General features: G+C 43.3%; 1 protein-coding gene across 2 annotated transcripts in view; it reads right to left on the bottom strand.

Moving 5' to 3' along the window:
* Positions 1–661: 661 nt before the first annotated feature.
* The window catches only part of LOC120526389 (solute carrier family 4 member 1 adaptor protein), a 53647-nt gene continuing 34839 nt past the window's right edge, over positions 662–19469 (bottom strand). The window contains exons 9-13 of one of the 2 annotated variants that reach the window (XM_039749537.1): positions 16799–16982; positions 6853–6966; positions 3501–3583; positions 1535–1607; positions 662–1451 (exon numbers count right to left, since the gene is read on the bottom strand). In XM_039749537.1, the coding sequence (XP_039605471.1) occupies positions 1402–1451; positions 1535–1607; positions 3501–3583; positions 6853–6966; positions 16799–16982 (504 nt within the window). In that variant the 3' untranslated portion in view covers positions 662–1401. The remainder of the gene's footprint in view (positions 1452–1534; positions 1608–3500; positions 3584–6852; positions 6967–16798; positions 16983–19469) is intronic. The other variant, XM_039749538.1, reaches the window with a different exon arrangement.

Below are 19469 nucleotides of genomic sequence, written 5' to 3'. Positions count from 1 at the left end.
CGCATGTTATCTTGAAAAAAATTTAGCTGAATACTGTAATGAGAAAATCCGGTGTACAGTATGTTAACATTATTGTTATTAAGTTCCTACAGTCCACACATACCGGTAACAGCGTTTGACATAACCGGCCCTGCGTGGGGTTGGTCAGCCCGAGGCCCCCTCTGAGCATAAGAGTTCACATTCAAAATACTGAATGGGTAAAGATGGGGACAAATCTTTAGGATGGGGTTGAATACTTTTGCACGCCACTGTAAGTGCCCACTTCAGAGGCCACGGGTGGACTGACGCTTTCCCCCACTACATCTATTGTGATTTTTGCTGAATAAGCGATTGAGAATAAGCACATTACCTCTCGTCACATGACAGCCCTCATTAGTTATTACCTTTGATGAATTCACTCAGGTGGGTCCCCCCCACTGACTCTTTGGGCACAGTTTGCATGAAGATCCAATGCCAGCCTGTTCCAATATGGTGACAAAGGCTACCGTTTCCATGGGGTGCACTTACTTTTTCACACGGCTGCAAATACAAATACAAACTTAACAAATTGCTACTTGACAGAATGAACAGAAATAAAGACAACACAGGTTTGCTTAAACAGACAAGAAAACAAAGACAAACGGAGCCCAGCCTTATCAGCCCAGTAATTGTTGAACTGCTGTTTGAAGTTAAAGGGGTTTTCTCGTTTACAGAATTGTAATTTATTAAACATTTTTACAAAATTAATTAAAAAAAAAAAGATTTACATAAAGAGACTGACGGTGTGGATTTTGCTGTCCTCCCAGTTTTTATGCTGCAACTGGATTTGCGTCTCCCTCTCAACTTAATTTCCGACTGTTATGTCAATGCCGGCCCAAAGGGGGCAGCCTACAGACACAAGATCAGGTTGCCCCCCGGAGAGCCGCTACGGCCCACTAATGACTCTCTCCTGACGGTAACAGACTTGAAAATGAGTGGCCGGCGTCGCTCATGTCGGACCCTGCAGTGACCCTCTAAGTGAATAACGAGCTGGAGACAAGGAGAACATCTGAACGGCAGACACTCGGAGTTTAAATATAAAAGGAAAAGCAAAGTGGCGCCCCCTCCATTATAGTACAGAAGAAATGATGCGGCTTAGCTTAGCCTTCCATTTCGCTTTGCTAAAGTTAATCGCCCTAAATGGGGTCAAACCTGTAGCTGTGGTGGGAAAAGACCACCGGCCCACTCTGACCTGGAACAAATTGTGAAAACAAACCCATCGATCAGCACTATGGCTTCCTGTCAATTGCCAGGCCGTCCTCAGGATCTCTTTGGTAAGCTTCCCATTTAGCCAGCCAACTAGATCACCCAAAAAGAAGACAGCAGCTCCGTCATCTGCCAGCATTGCTCTTTATCATCGTCCTCATCATCACGCAGGTCACCCTAGTAGCCATACTTGTCATTGAGATGTGTCCGGCCATCGCCACTCTGACCTGCGAAAACAGGACAAGCCTCAGCGACCAGCACTGTGACCTCACATTTTAAAAAGCAAGGCGGAAAGAACTTTCAACCTCACCTTTGGGGGGCATCCAGACACAGTAGTCGGGGTCATCAGAAGGGTACTGTGCAGAGAGGACCGCTGCAGGGGGCTGTGGGAGAAAAAGATAACAGAAAGGAATGTGACAAGTGAAAGCACAACATGGATACAACAGGGACAATGAAAGGGCACAGGAGGCTGGTGTGGCACCCGGCCCAGCGTCCCTCCATTAGCTGAACTTCTAAGAAGGTAATGAGGAGGGCGGACATGTCGGCACACAAAAACAGGAACAGAACTGGCTGCTCTTGGATGTATTTCACATAAATTACGAGACCAGCATTGCAATGGAAGACCACCTGCTGCCAGTAAACAACAAAGCCAGTGGATTCAGAAGGTCTTCAGACTCCTTCACTTTCTGCACACTTTATCGTGTGGTAGATTTCATTTGTTGACATTTTTGATCACCAAACTACCTTTTGATAACCCAACATGACAAAGTGAAGACATGCGTTCAGAAAAATGATTACAAATCAAACCTGTCATTCATAAAAAGTATTCTGAGTGGCAATCCCAGTGTGCTCGGGTGCATCCTTGAGATGCGTCCACCTGTGGCCAACTGAATTGAGTGGGCCACCTTTAGAAAGGCCCATAACCCAACACGTACCTGTGCAGGGAAGGTCCCACAATTCCCACCAAACCAAGCCATGGAGTCCAAGGAACTCTGTGGAGACCACCAGGACCAATCTTTGGTGAGGTATAGATAAGGTCAAGGGTGGGAAAATCATTTGTACAGCTTTGAGTGTTCCCAGGGGCACAGTCTCCTCACTAATTGTGAAATGGAAGAAGTTTGGAACCACCAGGACTCTTTCTAGAGTTGGCCATCTGGCCAAATTCAGTAACCAGGCAAGAAGGGCTCTGGACATGGAAGTGACTGAGTAACCAAAGGTCATGCGCTATAACAGAGCTTCAGAAGTCCTCTGCTGAGATGGAAGGAAGACCACTACAGTAGCACTCCACCAATCAGGTGTTTATGGTAGAAAAATAGATGAGTGAAAGAAGACAGTAGGTGACAGAAAAATTTAAAGTTGATATTTGTGAGAAGAAGCACTAACTCCGTAAGATACACGCAGTGCACCATTCAGTGTGTATGTCTCTGACACAAGTCATTTGGTATGGGATTTGTCCAAGCAGTATTCATGTTTGTGATGCGCCATCTACTGGAATGACAAGTGCACTGCATTTTATTACAAAAAATGTTTGTGATGTGCCATCTGTTAGAATGACAAATGCAATACATTCGTCTCTGACACAAGTCATTTGGTATGGGATTTATCCACGCAGTGTTCATGTTTGTGATGCACCATCTATTGGAATGACAAGTGCAATATATTTGTTTCTCTCATATGTCATTTGGTATGGGTAGGGCGGGTGCCACCATTAAGGCGAATTAGGCATAAGGTGGGGGAAACAACCCAGCCACGTAGGTTAGCTACCGAATAGTCGGTTGGCGCACTAATAAGCTTGACCTAAGGCACAAGCAGCGGCTATGGGACTTGTAAAAGCAGTGTTTGTGTTTATGATGCACCATCACTTTATAATGACAAATGCAAAGCATGTTATTACTATAAACGTTTGAGATGTGCCATCGTTTGGAATGACAGAGACATAGCAACTGAACGGCCACACAGATGGTCACTTGTCCCTTTATTAAGGTGGAGAGCAATACAGACACAGGTATGAACAATTCTGGTATGGTGGATGCTATGGAAACTTGTCATATAAATGCCACAAGGACCATTCTGCGCTAGTGACCCCCTGTGAGACCCTAAACAAGCACATGCTTTTGAATATGAACTGTCACACATTGTTGTGCAGCAATGGCAGTTTCGGACCAAATCTGGAGTCACAGGAAGAAACCGGCAGAGTGACATCTACAGATTACAGACACGCTATGGTCCCCCAGAACGCAGGCCAATCTACAGTCATTTTCATAGTGGATACTCACTCGGCTTGGACCATAAGGCTTCTTCCTTTTCACAGAAGACCCCGCTGCCTTCTCAGTTTCAACTTCCTTGGGTCTCACAGAGACTGAAACAAAACGCAGAGGAAAGAAACCATTAAACAGACAGACACCAGTTAATGCTGCCAAGCAGTGCGAAACACCATTAGGGTACCCGACTGGTGTCCTTTAACTGGGGCCTTGACTTGCTGTTTGTTAGCGTATTTTACTTTTTAAAAGCCTGCCTGATTTTAAGAGAGGACGTCCCTGGTGAACTCATCTGTTAGACTTTCAGTGAAAAGGCAAACTGAGTAGCAGAAAAATAAAAAACTGAATTCACAAAGACTTTGCTGCGGCTCTGATCTGAAGACTGCCTTAGAAAACAAAAACCGACCGGCACTAAAGCGGATTTTGAGAGGGTTAATATAAAAGTATAGCAAAAGTTTGATCCCTTATAACTTTGCAAGATGCTGAAAAATGAGTTGACACTTGTTTTTAGTCGACTAGATTACTGTAACGCACTCCTCAGTTACGACGAGTGCAGAATGGAGCTACTAAAATCTTAACTAGGAAAAGAAAATCCGAGCACATCACACCAGTCTGAGCGTCACTGCACTGGTTACCTGTGCCATTTAGAATTGACTTTAAAATACTTCTAATGGTTTATAAAGCCTTCAATAATGTCACGCTGGAATGTCCATCACCTTACACTCCAAATCAGACACTCAGATCTTCAAATGAGGGTCTGCTTAGAATTCGACATATACACAACATCTCACCAAAGCTAATGTTGAGTTACTGTCCACGCAGATTAACCAGTTAGACTACAGTATGTCGTCATACTCACTTGAAGGGTGCCTATCAATCAAAAAAATCCACTATTCAGTTCTCTGTGAATCTACAAATATGCATATATATTTTATATGAAAGAATATTATTGGATGGGTCTACTAATCTGATTGGATGGGCATGGCCCCATGAGACCCGGCAACACCAATTATTAGCATAGCACCTATAACAGAAACTACGGGACTGGATGATAGGGCCCAAGGTGGAGGTGTGTAGGGAGAAGAGGAGAGGGCCCAGCACTGATCCTGGAGGGGCTCCCCCATGTTTGCCTGGTGACAGGATCTGAATAAATGGGTAGGACTCAAACCACCAGTCGACTAGATTACTGTAACGCACTCCTCTCAGGACCACCCAAGAAAGGCATCAATTGGTTACAACGAGTGCAGAATGCAGCTGCCACAATCTTAACTAGGAAAAGAAAATCCGAGCACATCACCCCAGTCTTAGCGTCGTTACACTAGTTACCTGTGCCATTTAGAACTGACTTTAAATTACTGCTGATGGTTTATAAAGCCGTCAATAATCTCACGCTGGAATGTCAATCACCTTACACTCCAAATCGTAACCTTAGATCTTCAAATGAGGGTCTGCTTTGAATTCCAAGAGCTAAACTCAAAAGAAGTGGTGAGGCGGGCAGGCGGCCTTCTGCTGTTATGAACCTCAAATCTGGATTAGCTTGCCAATAGGAATTCACCAGGCTGATACAGTGGAGCACTTTAAAAAACTGCTGAAAACCTGATTATTGTAACATGGCTTTCTCAGAGCTTCATTTTGGTGTAACCCTGATATTCTGTATATGCATTGGATTATCATTTCTATCATGGCTCCACAATCTGTCCTAACCCCTACTTTTCTCTGCTGTTCATTTTCTGTGGTGCTGATCTGCGCCACCACCACCTGATCGGGACGCCATGCTGTCCCTACATTGATTGATTGAAGGCCGGAGGACCACCTGACCATCACCTTCTAATTTTTCCACATGAACCCTGAAAGCCATGAGGACTGATTGAGATCATTGATGTTGGGGCTGGGTGGTCTCGTGGCCTTGGAACCCCTACAGATTTAGTTTTTCTGTCCTCCCGCCCATCAGACCGTACTTTATTCTTTGTTATTTAGTATTGCCTAATCTTATTTTTCTTACTTCATCTTGTAAAGCACTTTGCGCTCCATCATTTGTATGAAAACATGCGATAGCAATAAACGCTGCTGTTGCATCAACGTTCATGTTGCTTACTACACATCATATTGCTGCTACTTATTGGTCTTGTCTTTCCACAATGTCTTATCTTGTTTGTATTTTAATTTTTATTTGCACTTCATGTTGTTACACTGTGGACTCTGAGCTTTGCAATTTCGCCTCTCTGTATACTTGTATATGGTTGAGATGACAATAAAGTTCACTTTGACTTGTTAATCAGCCGCTGGGATGACTGTAGCGGTTAGCACTGTGGCCTCATGGATCAAACGTCCTGGTTTGGCATCCTACATCTGGTTTTTATCTGTGTGAAGGTTTTCTAATTGCGTCATGACTGTGGTTAGGAATTACAAGAAAGGAGATGTCAAACCAACTGCTCCATTGTGTACTGTACATACTGTATTCTACAGATCGATTTTCAAGAACACCCTGCAATGTGGTGTAATTTGTGTTTATAGGAGATGTGACAAATTTAAACTGCAATGTATGCCTGAAGTCACTGGTGCCAACTGAAAGTCTTCAAATGGGTTTATGTAGGCCCCATCCTCAAAGACTTTGATCAAACCCTTAATGTCTCTGCTCCTTCTTTCCATTTAGCAAACTGAACACATACTGAAGCCTATACTATTATTACTAATACTAGTCGATGCCCGCCGTAGCATACGGTGGTGTAAGAATAGGAACGGAAAACGGTGAGAAAGGAATTCAGAAATCAAGAAGAAAGAAATACTTCTTGAAAGACGCAGTGTGCATGTGGAATTTCCGCCCAAGTAGGATTACATGTGAAAGTGATAAATAAATCAGGCTTTCCCGAATTTACGTACTATGGCCATGGCATCCTGCTAGTTTTGGATTACAGTTAATTGTGAACAGACTGCAGAAGCTCTTTTTCTTGTAGTTTTTGCTAAACTAAACTTTAAATTTAAACCTCTGGCAGTTTACTGCTTACCTTTTCACCATTTTAGGTCATTCATTGCATTTTAGCTGATTACGTTGGAAGAAAAACTGGAATGACTGAGGTGCTCTAAAACGTTCAACCAGTAATGTACATACAGAGGTGTTGAAGAATTACATTAGCAGCATGCTGGAGGGTAGCATTTGTGTGTATGATATTCATCTGACCAACATCTCTGTAGTTTAGTTAAACCATTTTGAAACTGTTTCATTATTTCCTCATTTACAGTCACTTCAACGAGAAGACCAGGTTAGCACATTTTGATGTTTGTGTAGTCCTGAACCAAACTCGTCATATTTCATGCCGAGAGTCTAGCGTTTCATTGTGTTGTATATGTTGGCCCGAGTGTTACAACATACCATTGGAAGCAGCGGCAAGTGCTAAACGTTCAGGAACATCCTCATCCTCTCTAGACCTGCCTGGCTCGGCCTCTCTGACATCAGCTTCATTATCAGCAAGTGGGTCTTCTGAAGCTAAAATTAAAAATAAAAATACACAGAACCTTGTAAAAGGAGCAAGAAAACATTTTTGTCAGGTGACTCTGTGGCCACTGCGTTCACTAAATTATCAGCACTGGCACATGTCCAGATGAAAAATCAGGGGCTGCTTAAAAGGCGTCTGATGTCAAGTAGCCAGTGTGCTGCAGATCTTCATCCAAGCAGGCATGAAAATACAAAAGCCGTCAAAAGGTCAAGAATTGCGCCCATGATAACCACAAGCAATGATTAGACAAGAAAGACAATACTTGAGAAAGTAAAAAAGGGCGAGCTTTCCACTAACTAGTCTGTCACAAAAGATCAAATCCACATACAGTGGTGTGAAAAAGTATTTGCCCCCTTCCTGATTTCTTATTCTTTTGCATGTTTATCACACAAAATGTTTCTGATCATCAAACACATTTAACCATTAGTCAAATATAACACAAGTAAACACAAAATGCAGTTTTTAAATGATGGTTTTTATTATTTAGGGAGAAAAAAAATCCAAACCTACATGGCCCTGTGTGAAAAAGTAATTGCCCCCTTGTTCAAAAATCACCTAACTGTGGTGTATCACACCTAAGTTCAATTTCCTGATTACTGCCACACCTGTTTCAATCAAGACATCACTTCAATAGGAGCTGCCTGACACAGAGAAGTAGACCAAAAGCACCTCAAAAGCTAGACATCATGCCAAGATCCAAAGAAATTCAGGAACAAATGAGAACAGAAGTCATTGAGATCTATCAGTCTGGTAAAGGTTATAAAGCCATTTCTAAAGCTTTGGGACTCCAGCGAACCACAGTGAGAGCCATTATCCACAAATGGCAAAAACATGGAACAGTGGTGAACCTTCCCAGGAGTGGCCGGCCGACCAAAATTACCCCAAGAGCGCAGAGACGACTCATCCGAGAGGTCACAAAAGACCCCAGGACAACGTCTAAAGAACTGCAGGCCTCACTTGCCTCAATTAAGGTCAGTGTTCACGACTCCACCATAAGAAAGAGACTGGGCAAAAACGGCCTGCATGGCAGATTTCCAAGACGCAAACCACTGTTAAGCAAAAGAACATTAGGGCTCGTCTCAATTTTGCTAAGAAACATCTCAATGATTGCCAAGACTTTTGGGAAAATACCTTGTGGACTGATGAGACAAAAGTTGAACTTTTTGGAAGGCAAATGTCCGTTACATCTGGCGTAAAAGGAACACAGCATTTCAGAAAAAGAACATCATACCAACAGTAAAGTATGGTGGTGGTAGTGTGATGGTCTGGGGTTGTTTTGCTGCTTCAGGACCTGGAAGGCTTGCTGTGATAGATGGAACCATGAATTCTACTGTCTACCAAAAAATCCTGAAGGAGAATGTCCGCCATCTGTTCGTCAACTCAAGCTGAAGCGATCTTGGGTGCTGCAACAGGACAATGACCCTAAACACACCAGCAAATCCACCTCTGAATGGCTGAAGAAAAACAAAATGAAGACTTTGGAGTGGCCTAGTCAAAGTCCTGACCTGAATTCAATTGAGATGCTATGGCATGACCTTAAAAAGGCGGTTCATGCTAGAAAACCCTCAAATAAAGCTGAATTACAACAATTCTGCAAAGATGAGTGGGCCAAAATTCCTCCAAAGCGCCGTAAAAGACTCATTGCAAGTTATCGCAAACGCTTGATTGCAGTTATTGCTGCTAAGGGTGGCCCAACCAGTTATTGCTTTTTCACACAGGCCATGTAGGTTTGGATTTGTTTTTCTCCCTAAATAATAAAAACCATCATTTAAAAACTGCATTTTGTGTTTACTTGTGTTATATTTGACTAATGGTAAAATGTGTTTGATGATCAGAAACATTTTGTGTGACAAACATGTAAAAGAATAAGAAATCAGGAAGGGGGCAAATAGTTTTTCACACCACTGTACAAGGTGTGTCACGATGATATGCACTGTCCAGAAACCACAAACAACATGGCAGCTATGCCAAGATAGAATACAAAATGGCGTCAAGGTGATGTCACCTTCATGACGAAAAAATATAAAAAGAATAAGAAATACACCAATAAAAATTCCAAAAAATGAACTACCTTACTCATTTATAAAGCTTACATACACACAAAAAGGGGATTCAAATGTGCGTACAGAACTTTGCATGCAAAGGTTGTGATTTTATGAAAGACAACTTGATGGGAGGACGTGTTTTTATTTACAGTAACACTAAGCCATGCGTCCGCAACGTTTTGGAGAAGCTGGGACATGATGACATCTTGGATCAAATAGGAAAAATACGGACAAACCTGAAAAGTGATGACTCACGCGTATAATAATTCATATCACGAGCCCTTATTAGAACCTGCATTGACGTGACAAACGTCTGACACCTCAAACATGAGGAACATGACATACCGACTCTAATTTAGTTCCCTTTTAAGAGAGCCAATGCTACGCACTTTCACTTTCATTAGGACAATCCAGACGAGAACAGGCCATTCAGCCCAACAAAGCTTGCGATCCTATCCACTTATTTCTTCCAAAAAAACATCAAGTCGAGTTTTGAAAGTCCCTAACGTCTTACTGTCTACCACACTACTTGGTCGCTTATTCCAAGTGTCTATCGTTCTTTGTGTAAAGAAAAACTTCCTAATGTTTGTGTGAAATTTAACCTTCACAACTTTCCAACTGTGTCTCCGTGTTCTTGGTGACCTCATTTTAAAGTCACCGTCTTGATCCACTGGAGTAATACCCTTCATCATTTTAAACACTTCAGTCAGGTCTCCTCTTGATATCATCTGCAAACTTCACCAGCTTGTTCCTTATATTCCTACCTAAATCATTTATTTATATTAAAAATAGCAGCGGCCCCAGCACTGCCCCCTGCTGGTCACCACTCTTAACATCGGCCAATTCTAATGAGGTTCCTCACACCGTCGCCCTTTGCTTCCTGTGTCTGAGCTAATCCTGTGCCAATCTACAAACATCACCCTGAACTGCCACTTCTTTTAGTTTGATGCCCACCCTCTCATGTGGCACCTTATGAAATGCTTTCTGAAAGTCCACATCAATAATCTCATCTGCTCCACTTTGATCGTCTCCTTTTGTTTCCTCCTCATAGAATTCCAGCCTGTTAGTAAAACACGACCTCCCTCTTCTGACCCCATGTTGACTGTTCTTAATATCTCCTGTCCTTGCCAGGTGTTGCTCAATCTTATCCTTAATAATTCCTTCCATTAATTTTCCTGTGATGCACATTAAGCTTACTGGCCTATAGTTGCTCTGATCTGCCCGCTCACCCTTTTTTTTATAATGGGATACCATTTGTTATTTTCCAGTCCTTCAGAATCTCTCCAGTGCGCGGCGACTTCCTAAAACTATGTCAGGGGTTTCTTTCTATACTCACTAACTTTTTGTCAGATTACGTTGGCTACCTGTTATTACTTGACAGAGAAATGGCCGACATGTCGGGAATATCTTGGTCAAGTTTCACTCTGTCGTGCCTGCTGTGTTAGAAGCCATTTATTGAGCGACAAGGCACTACATCCAGGTTTTATCTGGTAAACAGAACTATTTTTTGGAAACATAAAAAGGTTTATGGTTGTGGTGAGAAAGGACATGCAGGTGATGGGTATAATAGAACAAGATGCAGAGGACAGAAAGATATGGAAGAAGAGGATTCGCTGTGGCAACCCCCAATGGGAGCAGCCGAAAGAAGAAGAAGATAAAATATCACATTGTAGCCGTGACCGGTTCTCCCGACGTAACTGGATCACTTGACTGCACTCATATTGCAATATGAGCACCTTACGAGAATTACGCTGCTTTTGTTACCTGTAAGCTGTTAAATTCCATTAGCACACAAGCCATCTGTGATGCCAAGATAAGAGTGACAAATGTCAGGGTTGGCCTGGGTTTACTTTGAGGCAATGTGGCTTTGGCAGACATGATGGTGCTGTGTATGGTGGATGGCTTACTGGTAAGGTAACTGGATGAACCTTCATTTGTTTGTGTGGCCCGTACTATTCACTGTAACATAAATCATGTCATTACATATGCCAGGTAATAGCGGCTACCCACTCAGACGTTGACACCTTATGCCTTTCCCAAACCCTCAGAATGCACTCTCAGAGGCAAAAGATGAATAAAACTGGGAAATGGTCAATGCTTAAAATTTTTGTAAAAAGAGTAATACCTTGTTTGTTTTTGAATAAATATATATATATACTGTATATATCTATCCTCTTTAATAAAACCTTTGTGTGCGTCCAGGTGTCCGTGTGTGTGTCTTCTGGTGAAGTGCGCATGCGCGGGGCCACACAGCACGTGTTCAGTCTCTTCCTGTGCATTCCCTGTGCAGAGAGAGAGACAGACACACACACAGGCGCGCGTGAGTCACACACAGGCACACGCGACAGACAGACAGACAGACAGACACACACACACACACACACACACACACACACACACACGACACAGACACAGACACAGAGGCGCGCGCTTAAGAGACACACACACACACGCAGGCCTGCGAGAGAGACACACACACACGCACACACAGGCGCGCGCGTGCATTGTTGCAATGTTACTTTTCTTGGTTGTTTATTAAATTACAGATTTTTCAAATGTTCATTTTCCCCCTGTGCTTAAAACTCATTAAAAAAAGTTTTTAGCGAGCGGGTCATAAGGCTATAGCGTGAACTCTTGCAGTGTTAGTTTTCTCTGTTGTTCAAGGTTTTCTTAGTTTTATTCAATGTTTTTACATTTAGTTTACTATTACGCTGTGCTTTCTATGGTATAGTTAACTATATTTGTGCTTAAAAACTTAACAGAATATATATTTACATACAGTTCATACGGTCTGATTAATTGTATTTACATACAATCCTATGGGGGAAATTACTTCGGTTCACAACCAAATTGGATTTCGACCAGAGTTTTGTAACAAATTATGGTTGTGAGCCGAGGTTCCATTGTATTACTGTCAGACAAAATTACAGGCATTTCACGGAAATACAAAGCAGTATTACTGAGAGAGAAAATTAAAGGCACACAATACAGTGACACATACAAGGTCCCTTGTCATTTAATAGAGACTGTTCATACAAATGTTTATGCACTACTGTTTTAGCGCCCGTTATTTTAACGGGCTTAATATCTATATATATATATATATACACACACAGTGATCCCTCTCTATATCGCGCTTCGACTTTCACTCCATCGCGGATTTTAAATGTAAGCATATCTAAATATATATCACAGATTTTTCGCTGGTTCGCGGATTTCTGCGGACAATGGGTCTTTTAATTTATGGTACTTGCTTCCTCAGTTTGTTTGCCCAATTGATTTCATACAAGGGACGCTACTGGCGGAATGCTTAGAAGCTACCCAATCAGAGCGTGTATTACGTATTAACTAAAATTCCTCAATGATATATGATATGCTTCCCGCGCGGTGCTTGATTGTTTGCATCTCTCTATCTCTCTCACTCTCTCTCTGCCTGACCGAGGGGCTGTTTGCACAGAGGCTGTTTGACTAGAGGATACGGACGCTCCTGTACAAAATGCCGCTTTATCGCGGTGCTTCTGCATACTTAAAGCACGTATTGATTTTTTGATTTTTGCTTTTCTTAGCGAGCGCTCTCTCTCTCTGAAACTCTCTGCTCCTGACGGAGAACCTTGAAGAGGAAGATATGTTTGCATTCTTTTAATTGTGAGAAAGAACTGTCATCTCTGTCTTGTCATGGAGCACAGTTTAAACGTTTGACTAAAGGGTGTTATTTCATGTCTAGAGGGCTCTAATAATGTTAACAGTGTGGGAGAGTTTCTAAGGGCTTAAAATATATAAAAATAACTACAAAAACATATGGTTTCTACTTCACAGATTTCCATCTATCGCTGGGGGTTCTGGAACGCAACCCCCATGATCGAAGAGGAATTACTGTATATATATATAAATATACATTAATTTTGATACAAAGAATCACTTGTGCAAAAACAAAAACTGGGATTATTTTGTCACAAACATTGGGTTAAATATTAGGCTTTGACGAGACATGTGTATTTGTCCACTACTGCCACCTCAAGTTGATATCACGCACTACATCTCCTAAGGCTGATTTATAAGTCTCTATCGAGGCTACGCTGTCAAAAGTAGTTTATACTTCTGTGTCATGCCAGGCTGCTGGCAGATGCCTGAATGGTAGTTGGCGGTATTTGATAGCATGCATGTTTGATCTATTTCTCCGTGCTTCACATGTGATGCCAGTTAGGAGCGAAAAAAACAATATGCAGGCAGTCATTGCCCACAGGATCACCTCAAGTCTTGATACACATTTTCTACTGTAGGTGAACGGATATGTCCCTGATACTTTTTCCACCTTTTCATACATTCACCAATTTCCAAACCGACATTAGCTGATATTTATTATCATCTGATTGCATTTTGTAGTGCTGTAATGCGGTATCAAATAAATTAAAAAAGAGTTTTTCAAACTTCTTTGACAAGTATTTTCTCAGTCTGCTCCATGTTGACTTAAGAATAGTAGAAGGCGAACGGAAATGCATTTCAGGAAATAGGTAGTCACCAAACTGGCCAATCACAGCCTTAGGGGAGTGCATAGGGGGCGGTTTGACGTGACACGTAGTGTGTCGGGCTATGCAGCGGTATAAATCAGGCTTTAGCAGTGTGATAGATGGCCAGGAACCCTGCCCCGCCGGGATGCCTGGAGAAGGGTGGAACCGGGAGAGCAGCACTTCTTTTCCCTGGGAACCTGGCCGGTCCTTGATCCCTGGGGGGCAGCACTTCCGGGATACCAGGAAGTGCTGACAGACCAGGGATGGTTTATGCCCAGAGTGCTTCCGGGTGCAAGGGCAGCACTTCTGCCACACTGGAGAGTGCTGCCGGAAGTACATCATCAGGCACCTGGAGCATATCCAGGACGAGATAAAAGGGGCCGCCTCGCTCCAATCAGAGAGCCGGAGTCGGGTGGAAGAAGGACAGAGCTTGCATGGCAGGAATGGAGGTGCCCGAGAGAACCAAGGACTACATATTTGTAAACATTGTATATAGTGAATGTTAAATAAACGTGTGTGTGGTGGACACTGCATTGTCGTGTCTGTCTGTGGCCGGGCAATCCTTTACAGCAGGAACACTATGTGTCTCTATTAAAAAAAAATAATCCTAAAATGGCTTAAGCCATGTCAGGAACTTTCAACAATTAAGTGTTTGGAGAAAAGAAGTTAACAGGCGCTCTAAAATAACAGTTAAGTTATAGTTAAGGCACAGTGGTGGTGCTGCTGCTTTGCAGTAAGGAGTTTGTGGGTTCGCTTCCCGGGTCCTCCCTACATGGACAGCACTTTGAGGAGTGGAAAAAGCACTATATTAATGTAAAGAATTATTATTATTATTGGGCAGCATGGTGGCGCAGTGGGTAGAGCTGCTGCCTTGCAGTTAGCAGACCCGGGTTCACTTCCCGGGTCCTCCCTGCATGGTGTTTGCATGTTCTTCCCGTGTCTGTGTGGGTTTCCTCCAGGTACACCATTTTCCTCCCACATTCCAAAGACATGCAGGTTAGGTGCATTGGCAATCCTAAATTGTGCCTGGTGTGTGTGCGTGCCCTGTGGTGGGCTGGCACCCTGCCCGGGGTTTGTTTCCTGCCTTGCGCCCTGTGTTGGCTGGGACTAGCTCCAGCAGACCCCCGTGACCCTGTAGTTAGGATATAGCGGGTTGGATAATGGATTATTATTATTATCTCTCTATATATAAAATACAACGTCTGTCTGTCTGTCCGCTTTTCACGAGAGAACTACTTAACGGATTTAGATTGGGTTTTTTTCTAGATTTTGCTTGGACATTCCAGTTGATTTTGCGACTTCTCTCATTGCGCTAAGAATCATAGTTTGCTGGCAGGAGTGATATTCAATCACGCTAATCTGAGACAGAGGCTGCATGCCGAGGGGAGAGGGAGGCATGACATCAGCAGTGGGCGGGGCCCTCCTCACTGTCCTGTTTCACTACTATGTGGGTGGAGCCACAGGGGATGGCTGGTATAAAAATTAAAATCCAACGTCAGTATGTCTGCTTTTCAGAAGAGAACTACTTAATGGATTTAGATCGGGTCTTTTTCTAGAATTTGCTTGATTTTGCGATTTCTCTCATCGCACTAAGTATCATAGCTCAGTTGCAGGAACGATTTATTTGTTGTAATCTGAGACAGAGGCTGTGGGCCAAGGGGAAGGAGAAACGTGATATCTGGAGTGGGCGGGGCCCTCCTGATTGTCCTGTTTGACTACTACGTGGGCGGAGCCACGGGGGACGGCTAGTATAAATATAAAATCCAACGTCTGTCTGTCTGTCTGTCCGCTTTTCACAAGAGAACTACTTAATGTAATTAGTTTGGGGTTTGTTTTTTTCTAGAATGTGCTTGCGACTTCTCTCATCAAACTCTATATTTATATCTATATTCACGCTAATCTGAGACAGAGGCTGCAGGCCGAGGGGAGGGGGAAGCCTGAAGTCAGGAGTGGGAAGCCGGGCAGGACCCTCCACGCTGTCCTGTTTCACTACTAAGTGGGCAGAGCCACAGGGGATGGCTAGTTTTTATTAATTGTGAAAATTAAATACTCGGAGTGAAAGAAAGCCAAGTGTGTTGAGCATGAGAAAGGTGGTATATAAATAAAATGCATTATTATTATTGCGTCTTAAGTAACTGTATTAAGAAATAAACATACTGTATAAAAATAACACACTACTCAACAGCCAGCATGGGTTTAGGAGAGGAAGGTTCTGCCACACCAACCTTTCAGATTTTCTTCTGCAGGAGTTGACACAAGCAAAGCAAACGACAGAATTGACTTTGACTTTCACAAAGCCTTCGACTTGGTGGGACCCCGAAGATGAATTCTGAAACTAGAGGCTGCAAGCATCAGAGGTAACCTACAAAACGGGAGCTCGAGTTGGTTAACCGGCAGGAGATAAGAGGAAAATGGAGTGGGATCATCCGTGAAGTCCCCCAGGGGGTTTGTCCTGTGTCCCGTTACTTTTTTCTGATTTACATTAATGGCATTGATTGTGGTGTAGTTAGCAAGCTTCACAGATGACACTAAAACTAGAGGGATGGCAGACACTGAGAAGGCAGTAAGAAAGGATCCAAAAAGACTTGGACAAGCCTCAGTACTGAGCAAACACGTAGGCAACAGGAACGTCAATTATAAATACAAGACGGGAGACACTGAGCTACAGAGAGCAACCTCTGAGAAGGATTTAGGGGTTAATGAAGTGACAAAAAAGGAAAAGGAAAACGTTAGGTTATATCATAAAAAGCTGTTTAATACAAATCGAGGGACATTATATACTCTAATATACTAATGTGACCGGATCTGGAGTGTGGTGTGCCATTCTGGTCACCACAACACAAGAAAGACACAGCAGCACTTGAAGCTGTGCAGAGGAGAGCAACCAGGTGCATCATGGGACTTAAGGACATGTCAAGCTTTGACAGTTTCAGAGAGTTAAACCGGTTTAGGCTGAGCAGAGGGGACTGCATGGACCCTCAATCCAGGTCTTTTTTAGTCCTCAAGCAGATCCAGCGGAATTCTTTCAACTAAATGGTGTGTTGCATACTCAAGGACATCAGTGGAAATTAAAGGGAAGTGTGTTTAGGACTGAGGCCAGGGAGAATTGTGGGAATCTGGTAACAAACCTCCGTGACATGGAGTTGAAGGAGATCCATTGACAACCGTTAAGAAGGGCCAGTTTGAGGTTTGGGGACAGCTCAGCTATTAGCTAAACAGACAAACTCCATGGACTGAATGTTCTTAAGTATGGTAACACAATAGCTCACCAGCGGGGTACACATTAGCCGGCTCAAGAGGATTTCCCTTGCTGGTCTTTTGTGCAGTAGATGCCCCAGTATGTGCATGCGCTTCCTCCTCCTCCTCTTCCTCTTCTTCTTCCTCCTCCTCTTCCACCTCCACCTTTGAGCTGAACAAACTGGCAGGTAAATTGGGACGTTTTGGAGGCAGGCACTGTGGAAAACAGCAAAACGGCAGTGAGATATGAAATTAACAAGTCAAAGACGCTTTAAAGAGAGGCTGAGACATTCGTGACCATCAGGCTCAGCCTTTTACACACTTTTGGAATTGACTGGCAGGACAGCAAACACAAAGCAGTGACTGAGCTGAGCGGCATACGTAATGGCCTGGAGCAGACACTGCAGGCCTTCTTACCACCCCTACTTATTTCTCTCTAGTCAATCAAATTCCTATTTGTTTCAGATTAGTATAACACAAATCTGATTAGCCGCCCTTCCTGCACGTTAGCCTGTTTATCTTAATCGCAGACACAAGGAGTTAAAGCCCATCTGAGCAGCAGGAACTGAAAGTCAAAACCGTTCTGTGCAGAGGGCGTCAATCCCCTTAAACACATTAACACTAGAATTACCAGAGCCTACGAAAAAACTTGTAGATCCGTCTCACCTTAAAACGCTTCACACCTCTCCGTCAGCGTCTTTTGTCTTCTAAATTTGTGGCTAAGCAGCAAACAGCAAGCAGCCTGCTATCACATCCTCCACCCCACCCAGTTTCATGTGTGTTCCGTGTCTACATAGATCTATGTACACACATCGTTAAAACAGAAACGTTTTTCATGTTTCAGTCATAATTGACAAAATGTAGACATGAAGTTTATAATGTGTAAAGCCTGAAGTCCAAATATCAAAGAAACACTTTAACAAAAGGTACAAAATATAACAGAACAAATACACTTTTATTCAAAAATATAACGGCAGAAAAACAACCCGCGTTAGAGTGCGATATTGACACGCATTTGCTAAGAGCGCTGTGGTGGCGCAACGGTATCAGCTCTTGAGTGGCAATCTGAACTTCACGGGTTCGATCCCAGACAAGTCCGTTTTGAGAACTGAGCTGCTCGTATTCTTACTATTTTAGAATAAAAACATAGATTTGATTCCAGTCTGTAACAGCTGGTGTAATTTATTTATTCTAGTGTTAAACAAACACACACGTGGACACATAGACAGCACCACACAAACACACACCCGCGACTCTATTCAGGAACAAGTGGGTTAGACGATGACTGACTGACTGACATGAGGACACACACGCGCACAGAACTGACCACATTACAAACTTCACTGGCCTGTTTCTGTGGTAAATTCACTCTGCGTTTCCAATCTGCTTCAATCTGGAGAGGAGACCTGCTGGATGCTTTCTTTGATCCTCTGTCCTTTATTAACACTAGAATTACCCGAGCCTCGTAGATCCGTCCCACCTTAAAACGCTTCGCACCTCTTGGTTAGCGTCATTTGTCCTTTAAATGTGTTGATAAGCAGCAAACAGCAGGCAGACTCCTATCACATCACCCCCACCTCTCGGCACACAGTTTTCTCAGCTCAAGTCTGTTCACCTGCGTGTTAGTTGCTTAGAGATGTATAGAGTGAGAAGTCAAGCAAAATGACACCTTTTATAAATACTGTATCGTACTCCTGAGATGATTAAAATAGCTGCATCGCATAGTAATTCTGGGCAACTTTTTCCTTGCACTCAAATCCATTACTTTTTATGGACCCATGGAAAGTGAAAACCAATCAAAGCCCATGCTCAGAGTTATATGTCTGCTGTAAATGTGACACTTAATGGCCTAAAGATCTATGTCCACTCTACTGCCAAGTCACCAATCAGAAAACAGCACACGCTAGAGCCTGCCCACTCAAAATGACTCCAAAACTACTGTGGTGGACAGCACACATGGGAAGGTGTCCCAGCTGGGATGGGGCACCAGCCCTACAATGGCACAAAAACAGGGTGAAGATCATCCTGCCTTACTTGGAAGATGCCAGTGTGGCACAGAGTACACTGAAATCCTAGCAGAGATGTACCAAGAAAAAAATACCTGGTTTTGAGGCGGTGTAGTGGAAAGACGGGGGAGATAACTTGGCAGGACTGAATGCTCCCCCAGCACGCTAGGTGGCAGACTACCTGGGTGACGATACCTGTATGGACACCCACAAGGCACACTGGGAATTGTAGTGCCATAGGACAGCCTTGTTGGGTTCCGCAGGTTCGTCATCCCTACGTTTAGGGACTTCTGATTGACCCGGAAATACTTCCATTGGGGTCCAAGATAAAAAAGAGACCATTTGACCACATCCAGGCAAGTCAGAGTCGGGTGGAAGAGCACAAAGCTTGCTTGAAGGAGTGGAAGGAGAGAAAGAGTGAAGAAGAATCGTAGTATGTTTGGTTTATGGCATTTTTGAAGTCTTTGTACAAAGTAAATGGAAGAATAAACCTTTTATTTAAACCAGAACTTGTGTCTGTGAAGTTCTGTCTGGGGTTTGGGATGCTGCAACGCCCCCTAGTGGTTACACTACAAAGACACAAAATCAAACACACATTAGCATGTACAATGGTGATGGTCAGCTAAAGGCGGAGAGGTGGCTCTGAGGCTAAGGATCTGCGCTGGTATCCCGAAGGTTGCCGGTTCGAATCCCCGTC

The sequence above is a fragment of the Polypterus senegalus genome, chromosome 3 (genome assembly GCF_016835505.1).
Source record: "Polypterus senegalus isolate Bchr_013 chromosome 3, ASM1683550v1, whole genome shotgun sequence".
In the NCBI taxonomy this organism is placed as follows: Eukaryota; Metazoa; Chordata; class Cladistia; order Polypteriformes; family Polypteridae; genus Polypterus; species Polypterus senegalus.
Note: the sequence above shows the minus strand (reverse complement) of the source record. Positions and strands in the feature narration are given on the sequence as shown.